Here is a 27,745-nt window from a genome sequence, read left to right as displayed (position 1 = left end):
ATTTAAAAGATACTATGTCTAAAATCTTGTAAATTTCTCTATAGATTTGCCCACTATCAAAAATTTGCCACTTATCTTCAATTCATCCATGGGTTGTGCTATAGAAATTTACTTGTTAAGTTCCAAACAACAAACTTCTAACACATTTTCTCTTTAAAATGCTGTTTAAATAAAAGTTAGATAACTTAGGCTAATGCAAGGCTACATTTCAGTTTTAAAAATGGTAAAACAACAATACTGATATACAATATACTCTAACATTTTATAGTCAATCTAGAATAATAATTAAAATATAGAACTTTGAATCTATTTAAAAAACGGTTTAACAGATACATACAACAGGCATATTCCTATTGGAAAAACACTTTCCAAATCACACCTTTCCCACCCAGTTCCTACCTGCTACTATCAAAGAGAGAATTGAGAAGATGGGCCAGCCAAAAGAAACACAACTGAGAAAGGAAGCAAGTGAGAGAAGGTAAAATACATGTATAGAGATCCAAAAGATGAGGAATGGAGTTGGGCCACCATTCACCTCCAACTCCCAACTTCCCAGAAATAGCAGAATATAAACTCCCTCTCCTCTTTCCCACCCCCAACCACACACACATACCTTATGCCCATCTGAAGTGTGAGCAAATCCAAACTTTCCATCCTTTCCACTGTTGCTCCCATTCTCTTAGTGTATTAGAATTGAGGACACAAAGCATCATTACCTCTATTCATTGCCAATCCACAGCAGAAGGGAAGGCTCCAGATTCCAACAAATCCTCAGAGGCCAGGCCATAGGGAAGGAGTAAAGAATGATCAGTAGCCAGGATCCACATCCTGGAGCCTGCATCTTATAGTTAACTAGGAAACAGCCAGATATCCACACGTTGACCCAAAAGCTGCAGTTGAACCTTTCAAGGTGGAGGAATATTTTAATTGCATGTTATAACTCCAGTTTATATTAAGCCTAATCTATTCCTTAGAGCCTCAGAACACTGATGAGCCTGCTGCATGCAATTTATCATCACTGACAAAATGCTGGTCCCTAAAATCCATAAACATCAAATGCGACATTGAAAATTCAGCATTCCTCACATGGCATGTCTAGAAAAGCACTATCATCACTCTTCAGTTTTTCCACTCATTTTTTCTATTTTATTTCCCTCACTAATTCTTTAGTAAACCATGGCTCTTTCATTAAACAACTTAAAATATAGACAATGAAAGCATTTCTTCTATCTACCAGCAAGTAAAAGTAGACTGAGCATGTGGAAAACCAGAAATCAGGAAGACTTCCGTTTAGATCTTGTTTTTACTTTTGCTGATCTCACTTCTCTGGGGTTTATCTAATCTTCATTTAAACAGATTTCAGTTTTCTCGAGTATAAAATGCAAGAACGAAAAATTAGCACACTCAATGTTTCTATCTCCTCCCTGTATCAACCACAAGCAATGGCAATTCTCCAAGTTGGGCAGGTAGAAAAGCAGAATCAGGGTTAGATCAGGGTTAGATGCAGAACTATAGTTCTGTTAATGACTGGGCGAGGGTGGCGGGGGGAGAATTCATATTTTGTACATGTCTTTATTTTCCAAAAATGGTAGCAAGTTTATGTCACAGATTTTTCTTCCCACATTCCACCAAGTACTTACCTAGTTCTTCCTTTTCCACTAAGTAATAGAAATTACATCTTTAGTCAATGAGATCGTTTTTCTGCCTAAATGTAAAACCCTATAATTTTAAGAGCTGCTTCAATTAACAACAGAGATAAAAGATAATGGGGTGTTTTCCTCAAGCAACTAAATTCTCAACAGCCGGCAACAGAATTTACCCTGAAGTTTGTAGAATGGAGATAGCCCAAAACCACATTAAACAAATAGTAAACCATACTTCTCTCCTTCCTAAATATAGACTGCTACCAGTAATTCCAGAACATATTCAATGGCTATTTATTTAAACTGAGATCACTCACCTCTTACCAAATACATTACTTAAGCTATACTATTAATAACTTTGAATGCATACGAAGAAGGGCCACAATTCTCTATACTAGTTTCCAGTCAGCTACCCAGTCAATGCAATCACGGGAGCCTGGTTCCCTTAGCTATAACATAAGAGCTCTTATGTTACTTGCCTCAGAGTTGGTATAAGAATCAAATTACATCGTATATGTAAAACTGTAAGTATGTAAGGTGCTATTCATTATTATCAATCTAATTCAGAGTTTCCTACACCATCTTAAATCTCATTCAAACTTTACATTTGCTGAGCCATTCCTAAAAGTTATTTTTCACTACTAAATCTTGAGATTTGATAACATATTTATCTAGGGGGGATAGTTTTTAACTGAACACTGATTAACTATAAACAAAATGTATCTGATTTATATTAAAGTATTGATTAAGTCATTATGATAATACTTTTCCTATAAGCAAAAAATGAAATGCAAGGTCAGATTGCCCAGATGAAATGGTAAGGTCAAGAAAACCCTCTGCTCACACCATCCACCCCCACAACACAAAGCCTTCTTCCCCTCCACTGAAATTCTGCCTTCCTTCAAATGCCAACCCTGCTTATGAAACTCTTCGATGCTCAGATTACTCTTCTGTGGCACTCACTTATAATAAGTGAAACTGGTCCACCCTTCTCATCTAACTATACTCTGTGGGAGGCTACCGTCCTGTACCCTTGTTTTCCTCTTCCTTCCCTAGATCCTAGTTCCTTTGAATATTTTTAAAGTATAGGATCAATAACTATTTAGAATTAAACCACATATTCCAATTAGGTGAGGATCAACTTCTCCTGGCCCCAAGTGTTTCATCTCTTCCTTGTTTTTCCTAGGGAAATACTAAGTACAAAATGTGATAGAGGCTTGGAAGAGTGTATATTACATGGTAATTTTGTTCACTTGAAACATGTAATCAACTAATTTCTGATTAAAAATATGAGAAATATGAAGTGAAGAACAATGTTGCTGGAATGTTTCCAAGAAATGCTAATTAAAAAAGAATTTCATTCTGTTTATCACTTTAATTTATTGAAACAGAAATTTAAATTTCTATATAGTTTTCTAAATGCAAAAGCATGGAGATTAAGTAAACACAATAAAAAAAAAAACTATTAAGTAAACACAATAAAAGTAAACTATCCTGGCATTTTGCTTTCTGTAACTTAGAATTCTTCAATCCTTCTATAGACTCTCCCAAATTTTTCAAAGAAAAAGTATAAAGACCACAAATTAGTAGTAGCTAAATTGTTATAGCTTCTGAGATTGCTTGAAGGATGCATTCAATAACACTGCAAATGCCTTCATAACCATAAGCCCTCACTTAAAGAGATTATAAAATTCACACTACATGTAAAATTCAACTTTGAATTTCAGTCACTCACCTTTCTGTCTACTAAGTATTTTCAATATTCTCTAGTTACTGTTATGTAGATAAAGTTATGACAAAAATCACAAAAACGAACAACCAAATACTCTTTTAATCATTCAATTTTTTTTTTCCTAGCAAAGGCAGCTGTGACTCTTCTAAAATATTCTAAAAGAAAATTCAGGTAATCTTGCTCTACCTCTAAACTCATATGGTTTTAAAACTCAAACAAGATCATTTATGTAAAAGCAATATCTTAACTCTAAGGGGCAAGAGTAAAACTTTGTGTCCTTAGGTATTACATATATGCAGCATTACACTCAGGCTATAATCAAATCCATATAACGAAAACTTTCCAAAAAATTGAAACAAACTACTTTCTACCTAACCCTACTTCTGATTACATTTTAAAAGAAATAATTCAATATCCTGAGAGTATAACTTTCATATGTTTTGCAGGACATGGACTACTAATTTCAGTCTATCCTTAAAATAGAACAGTTCAACTAATTTTAGACTTGTATTACAAAGCATCATAGCTGCCAACCAACTGGATACTTGATTACAGCAGCATATGTAGATATACTAAAGCAAACTGTCAGATTGCTGAACTCTGAGACACCACATGCAATTGGTGTCTATGAAGTAGGTATAATACACAATGTATGTACCCAAAGCAAAACAATACTCAAGAACAATATGACCATATGAAAGGAAATAATCAGGGCCTTATTTATTTAAATAATATCTACAATATGCAATGGTTTAAAAGTGTCAAAAAGGAGGTAGTGGTAAAGGCTACTAACCATGTATAGAACACATATCTGATAAAGTACTGTTCTCTAAAATATACAAAAAATCTTAAAATGCAACAATTAGAAAACAACCCAATTAAAAAGTAGGCAAAATATCTAAACAGATAGCTCACCAAAGGAGATATACAGATGGCAAATAAGCACATGAAAAGATACTCCATTAGGAAATTGCAAATTAATTCAATATCACTATATGCCTTTTGGAACGGCTAAAATCCAAATTCTGGTGAGGATGTGGAGCAATAGGAACTCTCATTCATTCCTGGTGGGAATGAAAAATAGTATAGCCTCCTTGGAAGACAGTTTAGCAGTTTATTACAAAGTTAACACAATCTTACCATATGATCCAGCAGTCATTCGCCTAGGTATTTACCCGAATGAGGTGAAAATATGTCGACACAAAAGCCTATACACAAATGTTTAGAGCAGCTTTATTCATAGTTGACAAAACCTGAAAGCACCAAGACCTCCCCTTCAATAAGTGAGTGGATAAACACATTGAGGTTCATCCAGACAATGAAATTATTATTCAGCAAAAAAAAAAAAAAAAAAGAGACGAGCTATCAAGCCATGAAAAGACACAGAGGAAAACTTAAATGCATATTACTAAGTGAAAGAAGCCAATATGAAATACTGTTATGATTCCAACTACAACATTCTGGAAAAGGCAAAACTATGGAGACAATAAAAAGATCAGTGCTTGCCAGAGGTTGGGGGGTGTGGGGGAATGAATAGGTAGAACACAGAGGATTTGAGGGGGCATTGAAACTACTGTATATGATACAGTAATAGTAAACACATGATATACATTTGTTGAATCCCATAGAACTAGGCAACACAGTGAACCCTAATGTAAACAATGGATCTCAGTTAATAATAATCTATCAATATTTGTTCATAAATCATAACAAATGTACCATTTCAATGCAAGATATCAAAAAGGGAAACGGGGAGGGTGTGGAAGGGAAGGAGTATATGGGAACTCTGTACTTTCTGTCCAATTTTTCTGTAAACCTAGAACTGCTCTAAAAAGTGGTATATTTGTTGTTTTTTTTTTTTTTTAAAGGCTCCTGGCCTAGGAGAAGCCAGAGGACTTGAGCTCTTAAGTCTGTTTCATTCACTGAATGTCTATGTAATCTCTACTGATCAAAATACTGCACATGCCCTATTTTATCTTACCTTTATTAACCCAATGAGGTAGATAGTGAGGCAGCAGACCTGTCATGTCTAACTGCCTTAAAAAAAGGTAGGATAAAAGGAGCCACAAAGCAGTATCATTTCATGCCAAAAATCAAGAATACAAATTGTCATACTGGCATGACCATCATGGAGAACTGTAACACTGAATATAGGGGCATTTTTCAATTCACGGAGACAATAGAATCTTTGTATAATGTCTTTAATACCAGGATTCACTGGGAAATATTTTCACCCACTAGAGAAAAATCAAGACTTTGTCAACTCCTTTTGACGATTCTTTCCAGGAAACATTTCAGGCATGTATCAAAGCAGCCACATTCACTAGTGACATTTATAAAATTTAATTCTTTTCAAAATCTCTTCAACATAAATACACACTGGAAATGCTCATATTAAAATTTTATCTTTCTTTCATGGGTAGCTGATTTTTAGAATTTATAATCCAGCTAAGATACATCAGTTCAAGCTTCCAAGTCCACTTAATATTCAAATTGATATAAATCTCTATGAATTTTTAAACTATTAATTTTGATTTCATGCATCAATGTAACACATCTCAGAAGGTTCTAGTATTAATCAAGATCATAATCCTAATAAAAAATTCTCATAAAAACTATTTCTGCAAAATTTTCCAGTCAATGTAATGAAACTCAAAATATATAGCTTATGTCAAGTATACACCTGATGTTCAAATGCCACTGCTACCACTTAGAGCTGTATGATTTCAGGAAAATTAGCTTCTCTAAGCTTCAATTTCCATATTAATAAAATGGCCATAGTTGTACCCAAGATATATAAGAATGAAAAATTATAAACAAAATTCATTTGCAATACTCAGCACTGTGCCTAGCATATAAGTAGGTAGGCAGATAAATGGTAGCTATTCTTTTTACTATTTTAAGCTACAAATTAAGGGCTTATCAGATAAAATTCAAAAATGGCTTAGAACTTAATACTAAATTATATGGCCATTGAACTTCTTACAAACAAAACTGACTACAAATCTGCTGAAGTTTATGTAAAAAAAAAAATAAGAAATGAAAAGAAATTGTTGAAATACATTACAAAATTTGTTTTAATCATTAACAGTTATTTCTAAAATGGATCTGAAACCAACAATTTAATTTGCTTATAGAAAACAGATTCATTGCTGTAATACACTATAAATCATACTCAGAGGATTCCCAGCAAGACTGATAAGGTATTACTTATGGATGCCCACGTTCAATGGAAAATTCCAGTTTTTTGGGTCATACTATCTGCAGTATTTCCAAGGTCAAATAAAACAGTATTCACTCTATTTCGGCCAAAGAAGGTCTAAAAATGAGTAATATTAAAAATTTGTTTCAAAAATATACTTTCTAATGAACATTTTTTTTACAAATTAAAAAAAAAAAAAAATACTCCAACCAACCAGTCAGCCATGCTGTCAATTTCTGAAATTTCTTTTGAATCCAGCTTCCCATTGCAAACATCAGAATCTTACAGACTTGTCTCCCTGTTTTCTGAGTCTTCCTTCCACTCAATCCTCCACACTGTAACTGGAGTTATCTTACTAAAACCTATCTCACTGGTAACATTCTCCTGAAAATCATCCAGTTTCCCCTTCCTATCTACAGAATAAAGCCCAAACTTGGTCTTGGGCATAGCATTCAGGTCCTTTTCAATCTGGTCCAACATAACCCTTTATATTGACCTATTTCCATATTCCAATAACCCCTATCTAACCCCATCCCTAAAAACTACTATGCACTTGAGCCAAGCATTCAAAATGGACTCTGTGGTTATGCTAATGAAATGGAAGAATCATGCTAGTCTGCTAGACTCTCTCTCCTCTTGAAGTTTAATTCACTGGTATTTTCACCTTCCTACAACATAAAATGTCATTCAATCCTAAATACAAAGCTTTTCTTAACATCCAATTCATCTCTTCTAAGGGAGATGAAAGTAGGTAGAAAACAACAGCAAATAAATTTGCATTAAAGGGACAGACCAAAAACAAATACGTAAAAGCCTTACTTGATAGAAATAATGATATACTTCAGCAGATAGCTGCCTGAAATTCCTCTTTGAAAATGGGTAGAATGTGATCCCTAAATTACTAAGAGCTGAGAAATGGACACAGAAGTCTTTCTTCAAAAGCCATTATAGAGAAAAGAGTTCCATGGAACTGAAACGACTGAGTTTCTTTTTAATCGCTATGAAATACTAAACATTCTAAACTACAAATCTTCTCACTCAATTTATTCATTAGTCATACAGGGTCAGATCATCTTAGTGCATTTTACACGTGTTTATACTCAGTTGGGAAATGAAAACAGAAAGGAAAATGACAGCCTAGATACTCCATTTTTTTGCCACCTCTGTAGCTTCAGATGTTTTTACAAACACTCTAGCTCCCCGAAGAGCCAGGCTCCTGGGCACACAGGACCCAAAGGCAGAAACACAAATGCTTCTTTGCCTGGCTACAAAATAACAGTAGGACAAGAAATTGTTCTCACCACCTCTTCTTATATGTCATTTATCACCCAAAATCATCACTGAGCTAGAAAATAAGCTTCTCCAAACTGCTCCAAAAAAAAGTTTTAAAAAGCAGAAAGCTTTTTGAAAAGTCCATGACTAAATAAACATTGAGATAACTGTATAAGGCTAAGTCAGAACAAAAGAAACTAAAGGAGCATCAGGATGATATTTTGCGTTCAAAGTTAAATTCACTAACAATACCTAATAACTGGTTACATGCCTGAACTAATATATGTTTCTTACAGTGTGAAGCACCATTCTTTGGCCAATTTAAATCCTAGTTATTGGGTAAAAGTTACTTTTCAAATCCACGTTGTATCATTATAAAACATTCATTGTGTCACTTTGAAACTTCTCAGAAATTTCAATGGACTTCTCAGTCTCTCAAACTTTAGGAAAGTCGAATACATCGTGTTATAGATGTTAACGTGTCCAAACTTTAAGTTTCTAATTTCAACACTGACATTTTACTCTCCATGTGCCAGACAGTGCAGGTTGCGAATCAGATATCGTTTTTTTTCCTTGTCCTTTACAAAAAGACTTCAATTTTGTTCAGGGTTCTAAATGGGACCAGCTTAATAACCCATATTTTCCTAGTCTGCCTTACAGATAGTGGTGTCCTCTGGAACAGTTCTGGACAATGAGATCAAGTGAAAGTTGCTAAATGGGGTCCTAAGTAGCTCCTTAAAAAGAGGCTGAATCAACTAGTTCGTATCCTTTGTCCTTTGTCCTTGCACTTCTCTTTCTTCCCATCTGGAATTAAGACAAAAGGGCTGGAAGAGGAGCAGCCATCTTGCGATGACAAAACCATCACATGATACACTACAAGTAGCTTAGCAGAACATAGGAGTCTGGGATCTATTGGCAGATAGAGGTACTCCACAGCCCTGGCTTGCCTACTTTGGGCCTTTCAGTACCTGAGAAAAAAGAAAACATCTATTTAGTAAGTACTATTATGTTTTCTGTTACAACCAAACACAATCTTAACACTCATTACCTAATAAGCGTATTTCATTTTTTAAAGAAAAAGCCCAGACTTACTAACTAGCTACAAAATAACACTGTCATGATGCAATACAGTTAAAGCTATGAGCAGAGCATGAGCAAGTGAAATTTGAAATCAAGTTTTTGCTGAATCCTGGAAACCAACTGAAAACCACTGAGCAAGATCATCAAAGGCTATATATACCATATGACCCATGTTTGGGGGATGGGGGAGACAGTGATTCCTGGAGATCTTTATACAGCAGTCCTCCATTATCCATGATTTCTCTTTCCACAGTTTCAGTCACCTACGTTTAACCATTTTCCAAAAATATTAAATGGAAAATTCTAGAAATAAACAATTCATAAATTTTAAATTGCATGCCATTCTAAGTAGTGTGATGAAATCTCTCCCACTGTACTCTGACCTGCCTAAGATTTGAATTCTCATTTTCCATTGTGTCCATGCTGTATTTGCTACTCGCCTGTTTGTCACTTGGTAGCTACTTGGTTATCGAATTGTCTGTCAAAGTATCACAGTGCTTGTTTTCAAGTAACCCTTATTTTACTTACTAATAGACCTAAAGCGGAAGAGTAGTGATGCTGGCAATTTGAATATGACAAAGAGAAGCCGTAAAGTGTGTATACATATATATATGAAAAAACATAGTGTGTATGTATGTGTATATATATATATATATATAGGGGTTCAGTATCATCAATGATTTTAGGCATCAACTGGGAGTCTTGGAATGTATCCCCCATGAATAAGGAGAGACCACTGTACTCCAACTTTCAATTCAACTGGCACCAGAGTTGGTTTACACATAAAAAGACAGGATTTTTACCAATCGCAAATCTTGGTAGGCCATAAAACTAAACTAAAAATGAAAACTATAGTTGGAGTAGTTCTCAGTTCCTTTTGTCACCATGCACGTAAGCAAAAAATATATAGCCCTACTGAGAGAAGGGACTACAGGGATTGCTAAAAGTTTTCATGAAAAACAGAGAATTTTGACTTTTTTCTAAATAATCGAAGAGAGTTTTTTAGTGATATTACAGACAAGTAATAAAATCTGCCATTTCACTTTCACAGAGAATAATGAAACACTTTTTACAGTTGTCTGGGGACAACCAACTTCCAGGTCAATGGAAAAATATCCATTTGTTGGACCAAAATAATTTAACTTCTTTTTTAATTAAGTCTAGAAATATAGAATAAAATTGATTGAGTTCACATTATCTCATTTTGATACTTAACATCATATTTTAAAAAGTAATAATGTTCTGAGAATATAAAATCTTCTAATGACTCAAACAGCAGAATTTCATAGTGATAGCTAATTATTTTTAATAATATAATAATACATAATAATTATAATAACAGTATATAGGTTAGTTTCCTTATACTGACAAGAAAAACAAGAGTGGCCATTCTGTATCTTTCATGCTGATCTATAAAATGTTTTGTATTCCATGAAAAATACACTGGGTAATTTATTACAGATATAAAAGAAAGCCACTAAACCTAGGTATTTCTAGCATAAACAATAATAGGTATGTTTTATTCATAAATAAATGCCTTTATTCAACCCAACTGTGGTATCAGCAGAAGTAATATGCTTTTTAAATCAGATGCCCTGAATATTTTAGTTATTAAGATATTTTATAAGTAAAAAGAGTAGAATATGAAGCAAAACAGTGTACCCATTTCTGTAGCAAATAGCTCTTTCTGTGTTATTCTAATTCAGCAAACAGTTGCCTATTTTCACTCAGAAGTAAAGGACCAAAGCAAGACACAAGAATAGACCACGCCATAAATAATTAAGCCTCACTTGCCACTATTCTTGTTTTTCTACAGAGGATTAGATTTGAAGTCCCTCCAAGGCTGTCTGAAGACTAAGTCTAACAAAACTCTCAACTTCTGAATCTAATATTCCTAAATGCTAACATTATAGATTATTAAAATTCCACACTTCTGAAGACAGACAGATTTTGAATTTGTTCCAGCTGACTCTACCACTTACACTATTCAACAGCTGGGGCATATGATAACTTGGCAACCTGATAATACTCTAGCTGAATGCAAACTCATTCTGTAACCAAGAAACTTTGTCAGAAATAAAAATCAAAATAATCTGTCTTGAGTTCAAATGAGAATGTAAAATGTTTTGAACAATGCATGATTTCAGAAAATGAGCAACTGTACTTTGAAAGTTTAGTGAACTGACACTCCCTATTCAAAGCCTACAATTCTTTTCTGATTAGATCAGCCCCCACAGCAAGTCATCAGGATAATAAGCACTGTAGTGAAGTCATCGTATTGGATACTGATGGGAAATCATAACTGGCTTCAAAACACATCAGGAAACAATGAGTTTTCCAGGTCTCCAGCTTTTCATGTAAATACACCGGCCAATAATCTTGCTTTCCTTTCCAAGACTAAATGAAACATAGAACATCTATAAAGCCGAGTACAAACTGATGACCTAAGCATTTTAGAACCACAAAGAAAATGAAGGAAAGAACCCTCACTTTTTCAGCAAAACTTTGGACTATATATTTGAAAAAGTATATGTTTGAGTGCAATACTGATCATTAGGCTATAATTAAAATGAAGTGTATTAAGAACTGCAATAGCCTGTGCATCTTTAATTTCCTTTTATTTCCAAAAACCAATAAAGAAAAGCTTTTAAATAATGTCTGCGTCCTCAAGACAAGTCAAATCAGCACTAGTTATTTCTGTTTGCTAAGTCACCTGAAATCACCCATCCGTCACTGAAGTAAATTTATGATGGGATATAAATTTATATAGCAATAATTTTTAGAAATATATACATATATGCTTTAGTACTTTCACTTTTCTGACTTTAAAAAGCTCAGGTGTATGTCTTCAATATGGTTTACAAGTCCATATTGGTATTTCTCATTTGTAAAGTTCTGGAGACAGCTGACTAAGAACCTTATTTTAAAATGAAAAGATAATGTAAACATGAGTATATTACACGTGCATGTACACATACACACAAATGCAACAAACGTGCATTAGCCTAAAATAACACTGCACTTGCTCAGTGGCAGTATTATACACAAAAGTGCAAAGGAATTCTGATTGTGCAGTTTACAAAATTCTACATGAATTAAAAGCATATCAGTAATAAAATATGTTCTAGAAAGAGAAAACATTTGTGAGTGAATTCTGAGTTTTTTGGAGATTTGGGATTTAATTATTCAGTTCAGGATTTTATATTTTTACTTTCTAATAATAGAAACCTATTAACACATGCATTTTAATCATATAATCCCCATTCAATTTACAGAAACTGAATTTCTCAAACCCAAAGCAAATATTCAAGATGCAAAACCATTTGAATCTGACCTATGAAATAGGTCACTATTCACTATTAATATATAAGGCTCTGTGAGCTACCTTGGGTGTGGAGTGTTTTAGGAGCCACAATAAGGGAATCATGTGTACACATCAAAAAATAATTTCCAGGGATAAAAAGGCCCTTTAAGATGAGAAGGTGCACTTTGTCTAATACTATACTTAGCCATAAAGCCAAAGTAAACATAATACTAAAACAGCAATTTTTATCAGTTTGGCATAGATTTTCCACAACACAAAGGACAGGCAGAAACTCATCCCAAAATATCAATTTAAATTTACAACAGACTCATTGACTAAAGTCTTACATCCATCACACTATCAAATAATCTTTATGATACAAAAGAACGGATAGTCCCAATTCATAAACATTTCTCAAATAAGATCATTTTTTAAAAAACGATTTGGTGATGCTCTCAGTGGTGAAACAGTCCAATAATTTAAGAACCCAAGAACCTTTCTTAATAGGGTGAACCAATACCCAAGTCAAGCAAGAGCAGCAATGCCTTAGTAATCCCATGGAGAATTCATCGGTATCCATCCTCCCAGGAAGAATTATGATTATGCGTAGTGTTTAAGAGCTTTTACAAGGGAGAGAAAAAGCAATGTGCTTCTTGGAAATCAAACCCCTTCCCCCAACTCTACCACCCATCCAAGGGCGTCTCCGGATCATTATTCGCCCCGCTCCCCTCCCAGCATTGCGGGTCCTGAATCCCACCCAAAAAGACCTGGTTTATTCCAAGATTGGTCCAGACACCTGTTTACTTGTGCCCAGGCGGTGGTGGCTCTGGTTCAGCAAAGATAACAGTTCCCCCGCTGGTCCGTGCCAAGCCCCGCAGCCCAAGCGCCGGGGACCACATACCTTTGTACCTCTCCAGGACATCCTCGTAGGCCTGGAGGTACTCCTGCTCCTCCACGTACAGGTAAGCGGCTGGGGAGAGGTACCCCGCCATGCTGAAGTTTATCTAAGCGATGACTGGCCAATTCCCCTCTCTCCCTCGGAACCCTGGACAGTATCTAGTCAGCAAGACGCAGCCTTGATAACTGGAAAAGCGGAAGGAGCGGCAGCCTGGGGGAGAGCGCAGAAGCCGGAGACGCAGAGCCGGGGCGCGAGGGGGCGGCGGGCGCCTGAGCCAGCAGAGGAAACGCCCAGGCCCCCTGTCTGGCCGCGGGTGCAGGGCCGCCAGGCTCCCGGGGAGCCAGAGTCCCTCTCGGGTTTCAGCAGCAGCAAATCTCGGCGAGCCCGGGGGCGGCGACCAGCAGCGCCACGCCGGGCGGAGGAGCCAGGAGCACGGCGTGGACAGGCGGGGGGCAGCAGGCGACGGGACCCTCGGAGGCCAATGAGGCCGCCTCCCTGGCCCTTCACGAAGCGCCTGCTCCCGGCCAGGCCGAGACCGCGGCGGCCGTGCGGGAGGACCCGCGCGCTGCCACCGCCCGGGATGCTGCGCGGCGCATCTGCGGCATTTCCTGGCCGCCGCGCCGCAGACACTCGCCCGCGCCCCCGGAGGGAGGGAGGAGGGAGGAGGGCGGAAGGGAGGGGGGCGAGAGCAGCGGTCAGCACCCCGGCTGGCTCCGCTCCGACCCCGGCGCCGCTCGGCCCCTCCCTTCTAAGCAGAGCCACGGCGGCCCAGGTCCCCTCCCCGGCCCGCCCACCCCAGTTGACCGCACCGCCAAGCACGCCCACCCCCGGACACTGGCCGGCTGGCCCCGGATCCCCAAGGACGAGGTTTCTATTTGGGACCCACAACAGGTGCCTGGGAAACAAAGCCGAAGATCGCGGCCGCAGACGTGCGCAGCCCCCTGCGGAGGGGCCGGAGGCTCTCCCCAGGGAAGGGGTGGCGGGGAGGAGAGTGGGAAATACATTTTTCAACCCAGCTTATGGCACAAGACTCTGGTCCCCCTGTGGCAGTGCGGAGCGCAAAGGGCACGGGGGTCCGCGCCCAGGACACATCTCCCGGGCGGGGCGGGCGGCCTCTGCAGGTGGCCCCGCGCATCAGGGCCTGACAGCCCGGGCGCGTGTGCGCCTGCGCGCCCCGCCGCCCGGCGGTGGCCAGAGGACCTGCCCGCGGTCCCTCCCTTTCGCCCCCCAGAGCCGGCCTGCGAATCTGCCGCTGAGCTTCACGATGGCCACAGGCCCAGTCCCTTCACAACTCCCCCAGCTTACTATGTCACCTCCCTCCTCTCGACCATTATTCATTCCCCACAGAACTGGTATCCAATGCACTTGAGTAAAATAGGTACATTTCCCTTAACTTTGGCATATCATATACTAATGTGGTTAATTTAAGGGTCCACTGGAGGAATCAGATGGTACCCAGGCATGTAAATGGATGTGTTTAAGAGTACTGACTGCAGTCAGGCTGCCTTAGATGAAATCCTGGCTCCTTGCTGTCTGATGGAAGCAAGTTACCCTCTCTGAGCCTCTCTCTATCTATAAAATGGGGATAACAGTGCCTTCCTCATAAAGTTGAGATAGTTGAAATAGCTTTATAAGTGTTAGCTATTATCATTAAATAAATCGGCTCATTGTTAACCATCTGACTTCACCTCTTGCTCACGTCTTCCCTATTTCTTCTTTTCATATGTATTGACCTTTTTGTCCTTGATATATTTTTTTTTTCTTTTTCAGTGCTGTGAATCTAGACCCTTTTCTTTCCTTTAACTCTTAAGTGGGGATGAGTACTCTTGAAAAACTGGTATACTCTTCAAAAAATTTAAGTTTTAATTGGAAAGCTTTACTTTTCAGTAATTGGCCTATTCCAAACAAAGCAAAACCACATTTCTCTTTTCTATTCTGACCACTGGCTTATAATCTTATTCTGATTCCATGTCCCACTTAGCCTTTAGGATTGCTACAGTTTTCCTGCAACTTGGTAGGTATTTATGTAAACATTAGTTGATGAAGTAACAGATATCATATGTGATACCTTCTTGAAATCAAAGGGTTAGCAATTCGATTCGTAAGAGTCGTTCCATTTACAGACCACACATGTACAAACACAGATTCTCAAAACTGTCTTGTCTCCCTCATAATGACTAAGGTCATTGAGTCTGAGTCTTCATCAGAGACTGACACCCAGCAGGACCCACTTTAATGAATATAATCAGTGCACACTCAAGTTTTCCTGAGTCCAAAGTCTTCCTCTACTTAGATACTTCAATTCCAACTTCAAAGAATTCACATGGTACAAAAATCCATATTTTAATATAGCATTGTCACTGATAAACCGTGCACCTTTACAGGCACTTCAAGACTGAGAAACCCAACTTACAATATCCTGTAGCTAAAGAACAGCAGATCTGTATTGTTCTTATATAAAAGGCATTTATACAATGGGTATTACAAAGCCCCTTTCCTTACATTCTGTTACCTTATTCTCACACTGACCCCTCTGAAATATAGGAACTGTGTATATTATAGTCTGAGATTTTACAATGAAGGAACCATAATAAATGCAAAAGCACTTTTAAAAATGTAAAGTATCAGGCATGTGACATCATCACCAATATGACTTTTTGAAATGTAAACCTGATTATGTCATTGCATGGTTTAAAAATCTTTCAGCTATTCCCCACCACCTACAGCATAGTCTAATCTCCTTGGTATTGCACATAAACACCTTTACAGTTTCTGCTATTCCCTACTAAATCCCATGCATTAGCTACACATTCTACTTGAAGTTTCCCTACCTTTATTCTTATAGTTTCCCGGCCTCTGAAACGGCTTTCCCTTTCGCCCTAATTCCATCAAGCTCTTTAAATCTCACCTCGAGTGGCACTTTCCCTCAGAAATCTTTCAGGAACCCCCACCCCATGCCTCCTCTCTCTGTCCAAGTTAATTAGACTCTCCTCTGGGTTCTTGTAATATTATGTCTTACAGCCTTTACAACTAGTCTCTCACACCATGTTGTAAATGTCTAACACATCTATCATATTAGACTGACTTCTTTAGAGGCAAAACTTCATTTCATTTCAGGGGCTCAATAAATACTTATTAAATGTGAACGAATTAAGATATTCTGTAGACTAGATGGTCTTTTTGGCTATAGACAATTTTAATATTCAATTCTATTTTTATGATCTTAAAAACAAATAAAAATATGGAACTTTCAATCTTTTATTACTAAGTAATGAACACTGAGAACATTCTCATACCATTTCTGAACCTCATCCCATCTCTCACTAAGGATGGATTTCAGAGTTGGGATGAATTTTAGGCAGAGTGTGAAAATGTCTAATAAAATGAGAAGTCAAAATCTTAATAGTATGTTTTCAAACTATCTACAGCACCAAATTCGCTCAGATTCCCTATTCTCTTATCTTCACACTGGGTGATCAATGGCAAATTTAACACACAATATACCTGAATTTCATATTTTAGATATATTACAATTAAAGAGATATTTGTGGACTAGCCCCCCAAGTCTATGTTCCATGTATGATTATTGATTATGATTTGTGTAGCAAACAGCCAATTTACCAATATTTATTTTAAAACAATAGTATACTTCCAAACTAGGGCTCCTTATTTTGTTTCTTAATTTTATTTTGTTCTGTTTTTGATTAGCATAATCTTAGAAGTATGTAACTTTGAGGTCTCGAGTGCATCGACTACCACTAACGTGGTAGCTATCCCCACAAATCACTCAACAAGCATTTTATATATAATAAGACATGCCCCCTGCCTTCATGGAGTCTACAGTCTACTACCAGCATCTGTTTGTCCACTGCATCCTATTAGCACCCAGGTCTTCCAGTTCTTCCACCTTGGGTGTACATTTAAGATTGTTTCCGCCAATTTCTCATGACTTTCTGCCTAGTAGTCTTCCTCAGTTTATATAATCTCATTCCTCCTGATGAATATCTGCCCCTTCCTTCCCTACTAGAAATATCCACCTTTGCTACCACTATCAAAACTCTCAAGCTTAGAAGCACCTCTACCTTCCACAAAAATGCACAGAATACAAGTATCCTATTCTGATGCCCCAAGCTTTCCAAAAAGGCCCATCGGCTCCCCTCATATACCCTTCTTTCTCCTATCTTCCCTTTCTGCTGAGTCAAATATCTGATACCAACCTTGTCTCCTCCCAGCACCTCAGACCTTCTGGGGTGGGGTGGGGAGTGGGGATTTTCAACAGGGCAAGTAGTCAAGGCTCAGTGACTAAACACTTTTTGGTACTCCAGGTGTGCAGGTAAGAGCCAGGTCTGCCCCAGGTCTCCCAAGTCACCACTGCTCACTCTCATTTAGCTCACAGACAGTCTCTCCATCCTCCATCCTCCCTTCTCCCCCTTCCCTCCTTCTCCCCTTTCCTCACTCCACCCCGCCTCTTCAAAGGCCTGGGTGAGACTAGCCAGCATCTCACAACGGAAGCCAGAAGAAGCTCAAGGCTGTTGCCCCAGAAACCCAGACCAGAGAATGGCTGGCTGGGAGCTGTTTGTTTTTCCCGTAATCAGAAAATCCCATTGGGGGGACTCTAGGGGGACTCTCAGCTGCCACAGTGGCTGGTTTCCGGGCTAGTCCCCTACAGCCCCCTCAGAAGAAGATAAAGTACCAATTATGCATTATAGCCAAAGGCAAAAGAAACTGAGGGGCAGCAGGCCCCAAAGTTGAGAGAGGGGGAGGAGGGAGGAAAGGAGTCTGCAGAGACCGACTTGAAAAAACACTTGGCCTTTGGCCTTTGCATGAGATCCCCAAAGACATACTTCATCCTACTCTATTATTATTTCCAAGAGAAAAAAATTATTGAAGGAATGGAGGCACAACTACCCCAAGAGGCAACTCTCAAGCACAGAACACATACACACGAACCACACGGGCACTGCGTGGTTGGAGGATTGATTTCCAAGGTGTTCTTAGCTTTCAGCTGGGTAAAACAAGCCATCACTTCTGGTTCAACTGTTACAGCCAATGCAAGGGAACACCAGGTAACAACAGAAACCCTGGCACCTCCCATATATTAATTAATCAGGAATGCATGATGGCTAAACCCTCAAAAGCGCTAAGGACAGAAAGCAGCTATAGGCACATGATGCTGACAGAGATGCTACACACACAAAAATAAATAAATAAATAAATAAATAAATAAATAAATAAACAAATAAATAAATAAATAAAATCAGAAATGGCATCTGAGTTGCTGGAATACCCTCCACAATCTTGGGTACAGAAAACCAGGAATCTACCCCAGTTAAATCTGCGTAGCTCTTTGCTCCGGGGCAAAGATGAAAATGAAGGCTCTCACAGCTTCTGGCAAATACACCAGGAATCGCTGGAGTTAACAATGTACTTCCAGATTGTCACAGTGTTTACTGCACGTAAATAGGAAAGTTTAATGCAGAGATCTGTAAATACTTCCTTGCATTTCAAAGATATCAATTCATCCGAGCAGAAGACAGGGCCAAACAGCTTAGTCACCAGCAGGCAGGGCAAATCGTTTTATCGATAAATTGGGGCATAAAGTAAACATGGTCATCTTCCTCCCCTACCTTGAGCACAAATCTGTGCCCAATGCATCGGCTCCCAGATATGCACCCCATTCTTGCCCCCGCCCTCAGCTGAGCAGATGGGTGAATTTCCGCAACTCTCGACCAGGCTCCATCCCTTCCCCACGGATGCTCTTACCTGCTATCCTAAGCACTGCCCTCTCAGCAGGGTCCAGCACCGAGCCCCCGTGAATCTTTCTTTTCGATCTCTCATGTTTAGGCAAATTCCAGGGTAAGGTGTCTCCAGGAGCTGGAGATGCCGAGCCAGATTTCTGGCTGAAATCATCCTCATCAGAAAAATCCGCAGAGGAAGACATAGAGCAGCGATAGGACGCGTTCCCGGAACTCTACAGAGGATGACACAGAAAAAAAGCATTAACAGCAAAGCACATATGTTCATCGATTTCAACAGCCCCCCTCCCTGCGCCCAAACTGAATCGGGCATACTGCACCGTCCTCGGCGCTGAGGACACACACAAACGAGAAATGAAACCCAGGGCTCACCATCTTTTCTTGGCCACGTCTCCGACAGTAGAAACAATACCCGGGCAGTTCCAGGACATGGAAGATTTGCACAGAAGTGTGTGGCCTGCGGTCCGGCCACCAGCTCACAAATGACTGGCCCAACAATGAAGCCAGAATCAACAGCCTTCCTGTTACAAATCTATAGTATTTGGCTCCCCCACCAGGACAGGAGAAACACTTTCCATTACTGCTGGTTACAGACTGCTGGTTAATTCATTAATGCAACTAACTGGAAGTTTCAAAAACAAAGCACAAATACAGGATGTTGAGTCCCAATTCCTTTCCGTTTCAAGTCGCCTCACCACTGGAGTCTTCTTTCTGACCAGTTTTGAGCCCCTTGTCCTTCTTATTTAATTTTCTTCATGAGAGTGAAGCAGGTTCCCAGAAAAGAGCAAGGAGGGAGGAAGGGCCGATTCTGAGAAGAGCCTTTTCTTAAGACTGAGAGAACACAAAAGACTGTTTTCAGAAACCTAAGGCAGCGCCAATAAACAAACTTCTGAACTCAGTTTAGAGTTCTTGAGATAATTTAAACTTCTAGCAAAGTAACAGCTGCCAATAATGTAAATGAGAATGATACAGTGCAGTGACAGGAAACAGCTCTTCTCAGCTCCTGGTCATTACACAGTGAAATGAGAAACATGATGCTTTTTTCAAAGCACTTTGCCTGAAGGTTAGTCATCTCTTCATCCAGCAGGAGCAAATCTGCAAGGTCATACCTTGCATAAAAGGGTTAGGTCTTCCAGTCAGAGAACTGGCACACTATGCTATTTCTTCTTTCTTTATTGGGTTAAGTTTGTGATTATTTAGAGAGCGACTCGCTTACAATAGAAACAAGAATGCCAACTATCTGTGCTGTGAACAAGGTTATAAATGAAAGTACTGAACAGAAATCTCCACCTTCCCATTCAGAATTCCACTTTGCTGAGAGGCTCATGGTGGAGATATAAAACTGGTATAACTCGAGTTCCTGAAATGTAACTTGCAGCCACAGATTCCTAATGCAAGTTACAGACAGAAATCAGTGAAGCATGCTCCAATTTGAGCAAAAACACTGAGCTCTCACAAAAGCAGCAGCAACTACAGCAAAAACAACATCTCTAAGTATTCATCCAAGGCATGTGAAATAAACTTTAAGTAAACCAGGACTACTGACCTTACCTCAGTCTATTCAGGCACGTTGGTACACATGGCCAACACCATTAGTTTAAAAGTATACATAATAATTCCTGCAATGTAAAGCATCTAAGGTCTATTTTCAGCAGTATTCTTTCCCCAAAAAAGCAGTCTTTCATTTTATTTTCCATGAAATTTCACACCTTGGCTAATATAATAATGTATTTATTTAGATTTTGTATGTTTTCCTAGTAGTAATAATGTAATAGTCACAGTTGAGGCAAATAAATAAATAAAATTGATTTTCTGTATTGTAGCTAGAGTCCATAGAGAGTTGCAAGCGGCATTAAGTCAGTCGCAGAATAAATACTATCATCAACCTAATTTACTTTCCGTGCTTTTCTGGAAATTCATCTTGAGCTCTCTGAGGTTGTAATGTTGGCTGGATCTGTTTGTTGGCTGGATCTGTGAAAAAGGGTGACATTCTTAAAGACTTTCAAAAGGGTATTGAGTTTCTTTGGTTGCCTTCTGTTTTCCTTAAAATCGCTTCCTACCTGTCCTTAATTAAGGTCATCCTTTATCTGTGAGATTATATTTCTTCTTGTTGCCTACACTATTTTCAATGAGCATAAAAATTTGATTGTTTATCTTTACAAACAGACTTATGGAATGACTATTAAAGAACTGCTCCTTTCCAAAAACCACTGGTTATTGATTTTTGTAGAGTAAATTTTTTTAATAGCCAGAGTCTCAGCTGATTGAAGAGCAAAATGTTATTTATGCTATGACATAAACACCATTTATCACACATAGCCAGATGGGAACAGTTACTACCCCTGGACCCAAGGGTGTTGACTGGTGCAGTCTCTAATGTGGTAGTGTCATTGGTAAACAGATAAGAAAGAAAAGAAAGAAAAGGCTATCGACAACACCTCTTTCAGCAATATATCACATAAAAATATAGACACACATAGAAACTGAGAGAAATCATATATATCTATATATGATAAAGTCTCTCCTAGGCTACATGATTCAAGCATTTTAACAATTAAAGTATTAAATTTTTTCCGCAATAATTTTCATAAACACTTTTAAAAATATAGGTAAACTATATAAATTGAGGCCCATTTGAACCCTAAAAATTGAGGATAGCTTTAAATAAAGCTGTTTTGAAGTCGATCGATCCTCTAAATCTATTATACTCTTTATTAATTTGAAATAACTTGCCAATTCATGTCACTATCTTGGGAACTAGAGGGAAGAATATAAAAATACAGTTCCCTTTTCTTTTGGAAAAAGCAAACGTTCTCTGACCCAAAGTCCAGAATCTTTGATGTGGGGCTTGGAAGGATAAAACAAAGGAAGATGGCTCTTGTGACCAGCAAAAGCCTCAAATTCCTATCTCCTTTACTATTGTTGTCTAAAGTTTGATTCCTGTTAAAATAAAAATATCTGTGTCTGTGTCCATCAAGAAGGGATTGGTTAAATAAATTATAGTATATTCATACAATGGACTAGTCTGTAGCCATTAAACAAAAGTATTATTAATCTACTTCTAGCAGAGTAGAAAGAATTCAGACATAATGGTTCCTTTAAAAACTGTGCATGTATGTGGGGTGGTAAACAGAGATGATTGATAGATTAATCAGTAGACAGATAACTCTCTGGGTCTCTGGGTGATGACTAACATTATGAATGAATTTTATTTTATTCCTTATAATTTCTCAATCTAAAAGAAATACACAAAAAGATTACTAAAAAGAAAAAGAGGATCAAGGGTCAGAGAAAATATCAAAGGCTCTAGTAAGAAGTAACTAAGCCAGTGCTTTTGGGGCCCATAGAAACCCTTGAAAAGTTCATGAAATCTATGGAAACCTCTCTCCAAAACTAAGCACATAAACAAATACACACAAACTTTGCATGTAATTTTAAGGGGTCTATTAACCCACTGACCCAAGGTTAAGACCTCAATTTACACTATCATCTGTCATCACCATTTGGTGTGCGCATTGAGAACAAGAGACATAAAACCAAGTTTGTGGAAAGAGGGAAAGGGTAATTAAGATGGGAAAGACAAAGTTGGCCCAGGTCATAATATTTTTAACATCTGATCTTTTTTTAAATAAAAGACTAGGAGCCACCTCTGGACTGATGATGTTGGATCTCTACAACCAAAAAAAAATTAAGAGCCTGTGTTATGTCTTATTACAACCTAGTTATTAAAGCAATTTTAACAATTGAATGACATCATCAAAAGCTTTAAAATGACTTTCCTAATAGCCAATTCATTCACATGGTATAAAAACAAGCCAAATCTCCTAAGCCAGGATAATTACATAATGCAACATTTTTAGAAGGAGAACTAAACAATAACTTTTCTAACTGAAACCCCGGTGGGGGATCTGAGATAAGTACAATGGAACTGCCTAAATTGGAAGTCGCCCAGCCTTAGCACCCAGGTCAGTAGGAAAGTGCCAGGAAATTGTCTCTGCACTAGGCATTCTCTAAATGCAACAGAGAAACAAGTACAGAGATAAGGGTTTGTAAAATAGCCAGACTTTTAGAATCCCAGAGGCTGGAAAGTTAACTTTCACAAACCCGCATACTTATCACTTATGCACATTTCTGTAAATATATTTCCAAACAGTTACCAAAAAAAAATTAAAAACAAGAAGCACATGAGGAAATAATCAGGCAAATTCAGAGTGTGAGGAATTCTACAAATTAACTGTCCTGCACTCTTCTAAAGGGTCAATGTCATAAAATATACATATCCAAAGAACAGGAACTATTCTAAATTTAAAAAGACAAAAGAAGCGTAACAACAAATTCGTGAACCTTGATTGGATTCTGGTTAGTTTTGTTGTTGTTTTGTTTCTTAAACTAACAGGACATGTTAGGGACAACTTGGACAATCTGAACATGGATCATGGATTATTTATTATAAATATTGGGAAATTACTGTTAACTTTCTAAAATGTGATAATGGTACTGAGGTTACATAGAAAAATGTTTTTAACATAGAAGACGCAGGCTGAAGAAACTCATGATGTCTGCACTTATTTTCCACTGTTTCAATAAAAAAATAGCATCGGTAAATATGGCAATGGGTTAACAAAAAATATTCACTATACTATTCTTTCAACTTTTCTGTAAATTTGAATATTTTCAAAATGGAGAGTTGAGAGGAAACACATAGGAAGGCTGTTTTGTTTTGTTTTGTTTTGTTTTAAGTGTTGCTTAGTTTAGGCCCATTCTCGTAAGACCAATATCTCGAGGTTGCAAGCACACAGTGATAGTGTCCATGTAAGTAATTTCTTGTAGCATATCTTCACGTACACTTAGAGAACCACTACAGCAGAGGCTTAAGTCACCAAGACACCAGAGAAAGGAGATCTGCTTGCCTCAGTCCTAAACACAGGTTTAGATGGAAGGATATAAAAGAAGCTTCTCTATTATTCATTTAACATACAATTTGGTGAATATACAGTTGGTTCAATAATATACAATTTTTTATATTTTATATAAACAAAAAAGACATCAAAATTTATAAAAAAGAGAATTCAATTTTGTTTATAATCCCCTTAATTAAATAAATACAAACACTAACTCCTTACATATAGTATAAAAATATATGGCATGGCTCACGACTATCCTTATATACTAGGTTTTTTATTTGGAAATAAGTCAAAAAGGGCATATTATCTGATCTTAGAGATCTCAAGGAAAACAATCTCTATCACAAATAAATATAGAAGAAAACAGTTGAGGAAAATGTAAGAAAGTATGTTTAATCCCTAGAAGACAAAATGAGTGATGGTAAACTTTAGGGACCGGGTATTTGTTTTAGTTTAAAATTGTTTCAAAACTAGTGGAATAACTCAAAAACTCTCTCATTAAATAAATAGCTCTAAATTAGCCTCTCAATTGGAAACCACCTTTAAATAATAAGAAGGAGAGGGGCTTCTGGGTTGGTGAGGCCTTGGCTGGCTCTCACTCTCTCCTTTTAGGGGAGAGTTGTAGGAGGCTTTAATTCAGAGAGGAAGAGGAACCTGGGTGGAGCTAGAGAGGAAAGGGAGGTTAAAGAGAGGGGAAGCTGGAAGGTTCTTGGATCTGACTCAAGGGAGGAGGCTTTGGGCAAAGAGTTAAAGAAGTCAAAGGTTCCTTCCTAGGTGGAGAGGCCCAGTGCATCAACCAACAAAAAAAGGTTAACTGGAATTCAGGACACAAACTCTTTCTGGGCTGTTTGCACATTGGTTAGAGTGATCAGTGGTATTATATTTCTGGAGAAACTGAGCTCCCTGATAGGCCACAGATGGAGGAAATTTCAACATCGTTTTCCTCTAGCTATGTAAGAAGCTCTACAAGGTAAGTATCAAAGAGTCATTTCCACGAGGAGCATGGCTTCAGATTCTAGGCAGTCTTGGATTAGCACTAAGACATTCTGCAAGACTTCCCTCCTTTCAATTTAACCAGCATGTTCTAACTGTATGCATCATTTATTGAGTGACTATAGTTGTGGACTATACTAAGTATTTTCACTATCTTATTTAATAATTGGTATAACCCAATAAGGAAACACATGCTTGCAGAGGTTAGTAACTTGTTCACAGTTATCCTGTCAGTACAAGGTAGAGTAAAGATTTCCATCTCGGTCTTTTTGACCCCGAAGCCTGTGCTCTCAACCATGTGTTATTAAGTGCCCTAAAATGTGGTCCCAGGCACTGGGAGGAATATACAACATAATCATAGCCCTCAAAGATCTTACCATGCTTTTGGGGAGCCTCAAAGGATTAGACTTGTTCTGTGCTCAGAACTAGGCCTAAAGCATGGAAATGACCAGACAGATGTCAGTTCACAATCAAGAAAACCCAACCAAAATATACAAGTCCTCAAAAGTGGAAAGGACTGCTTTGCGTAATAGTGAGCACCTTCCTACTCCAAGGAATCAAGCCTTCACTGAGGGGAATATTGAATTTGCTCTCTGGTCTCTTCCAACTCTAAGATTCTTTGGTTCCATGTGCTCCTACATGTCCATTAATCCTCTCCTCAAATAGATTACAAATAAAAGAAAAACGATGTCAAGTATCAAAATACCAAATTTTTCTAAAATTGTAAAAATCTTTCAAAATAGCATAGACATCTTTTTTTGCAGTCCACCCTAATTCAATCATATTACAATTATACAAATAGAGACAACAAGAACTATTTTTCATTCGAACATCTGCAAAGTCTTTCCAAACTGAGAAAGAAATTTTAAATAATTTGCGTGAAAGAAAAGCAAACATAACTCTGAAAATAGCCCCACAAAACAGAAACACATTACAAAGACAAACTCAAATACTAAAACTATCCCTTTAACTAGAGAATACTTAATCTAATATTTTAAAAGGATGTTAATTTATGTCAATCACTTAAAAATATATCTTAAGTACTCATAGGCTTTTGCCTTGGAGGAGCTTAAAATCTAATTGGGAGAGCAAAGGTGATAAATAACCAACACATAATTAAATATTATCATCTTTACATAGGCTGTAAAATGTCTTCCAGTGAAATAATATAAATATTCATAAAAATATGTATAAAGTCAGTTAGGAGGGAGAAATAGACTGGAACATCTATAGTCCCCTTAGAAACCAGGATGGAGATGCGGGTGTTCCCCACCTTCTTCACTCTTCCAACAGTATCATATCCAAACTTGTTGCCTGCTGAGAGCGGTCTCCAACATTTCTGGTACCAGTGACTGGTGCTCCTATGGGAATCTAATGCCTGATGATCTGAGGTGGAGCTGAGGTGGTGGTGCTAGCGCTGGGGAACAGCTGCAAACACACATGAAGCTTCACTCGGTGGCCTGCTGCTCACTCCTGCTGTGCAGCCCGGTCCCTAACAGGCCATGGACCAGTACGGGTCTGTCACCCGGAGGTTGGGGACCCTTGCTATAAATGTTCTGTGAATGACCTTCCCATTTTAAAAATCTAATTAATGATAAGCATTCAAAAATTGGGAATTTTACATTAAAATTCACATGTGGAGCACTGGGGCTAGTCGTAGAAAGGACATATGCTTTCTAGTCTGACACAATCCTTATCTGGCCCACTTTATTCATTTATGATAGCTGGACCCTGTAGGCATATGAGTTTGGGGCCCCTGGCATAAATTAAGGGATAGATGGCATTGCTGCATTCAGAGAGTAAAGGAACAACAGAGGGGAGAAAAGTAGGCATAATGGTAATCCATAAAAAGGGATGACAGTTTGAAAAATAAGGAGAAAAAAACTAGAGAACAGAGAACAAAACAAACAAAAAGAAGAGGGCTACCCAAAGATCTCAATTCAATTAGTGTCAAACAGAAATAGGTGACGCCATGTTTCTAGTGAAAACCAAGTGCTGATCTCATTCTGTCCTATCCCAAGAACCCTGGTTAACATTTCAAATGTCAATAAATGCTGGCTCATGATCTTCGTGTATCTAATTGGACCATCTGCCCATCACTACTGCTGCTGATTCCCACGTTTTTTGGCTCCTGCCCCTACCCATGGTCAACTCGGCTCCCCACACATTTCTCCTACCGTTTTCTAAGTCATGGAGGAGGCTTTGATGCCAAGGACCTCAGACAGCCAGGATATGATTCTAACTTTTGCTGGAAAGAAGACGGGGGCTACAAGTACTCATGTGGTGACCTAACATATAACAACAGGATAAGACCAAACCCCAACTAGCATCTATCCTGTCTAGTCATAAAGTTAAAGATATGTGTGTGTCATGCCAAAAAATTGAATGTTGAGTCAAAGATATACAACCTTGGAAAACTGCTTGGTCTCTCTGGGCTTTGGTTACTCATCTGAGTAATGGGAAACATAACTACCTAATACATAGGGACGTTGTGGTAGAATAAATAATACTTGAAAAGTACTACAAGCAATGCCCGATATGTAGAGAGCATAAGTAAATTTTAGCATTAAGTGATGTTACCTATTCACACTTGAGTGATCCAGTGGTAGATGACGAACTCCAGTTGAGCCTGTATGGTTGTCCCTCCAGGAAATTTGAAACGACAAACTGAGACATGGAAACTAGAGGCTACTGGAACTAAGTCATACTAACAGAGGCTCTCAGGAGATAAGGCCAGTGTGGTTTCCATATCTATCCTCCCTAAGCTCACTAATTGAACCTTCAATTCTTTAGGACACCTTGCATCTTTTCCATACGGTTCTCTCTTTTTTCTTTTAAACTCAATTGTTTTTTTATTTTTAAATTCATTGTCTCCATTGTTGAAGACAATAACAAAACCTAGACAAACATATTATCTTTACAAAGCAATTACATTCAATTCTTCCCTGTTGAAACATAAGC

At 38.2% G+C, this 27,745-nt stretch overlaps 1 protein-coding gene and 1 long non-coding RNA gene across 2 annotated transcripts in view; both read right to left on the bottom strand.

Moving 5' to 3' along the window:
* The window catches only part of LOC102889885 (dystonin), a 401,789-nt gene that overhangs the window by 299,116 nt on the left and 74,928 nt on the right, over positions 1-27,745 (bottom strand). The window contains exon 4 of the mRNA XM_025042814.1: positions 18,895-19,102. Within this exon, the coding sequence (XP_024898582.1) occupies positions 18,895-19,102 (208 nt within the window). The remainder of the gene's footprint in view (positions 1-18,894; positions 19,103-27,745) is intronic.
* LOC112474569 lies at positions 5,155-13,921 on the bottom strand. The gene is made up of 2 exons (XR_003044407.1): positions 13,135-13,921; positions 5,155-8,817 (listed from the first exon to the last, which is right to left on the bottom strand). It is a non-coding gene; the product is annotated as an uncharacterized LOC112474569 (long non-coding RNA).

Source organism: Pteropus alecto, unplaced genomic scaffold, assembly GCF_000325575.1.
Source record: "Pteropus alecto unplaced genomic scaffold, ASM32557v1 scaffold7, whole genome shotgun sequence".
Classification (NCBI taxonomy): Eukaryota; Metazoa; Chordata; class Mammalia; order Chiroptera; family Pteropodidae; genus Pteropus; species Pteropus alecto.
This window is presented reverse-complemented; position numbering and strand designations above follow the sequence as displayed.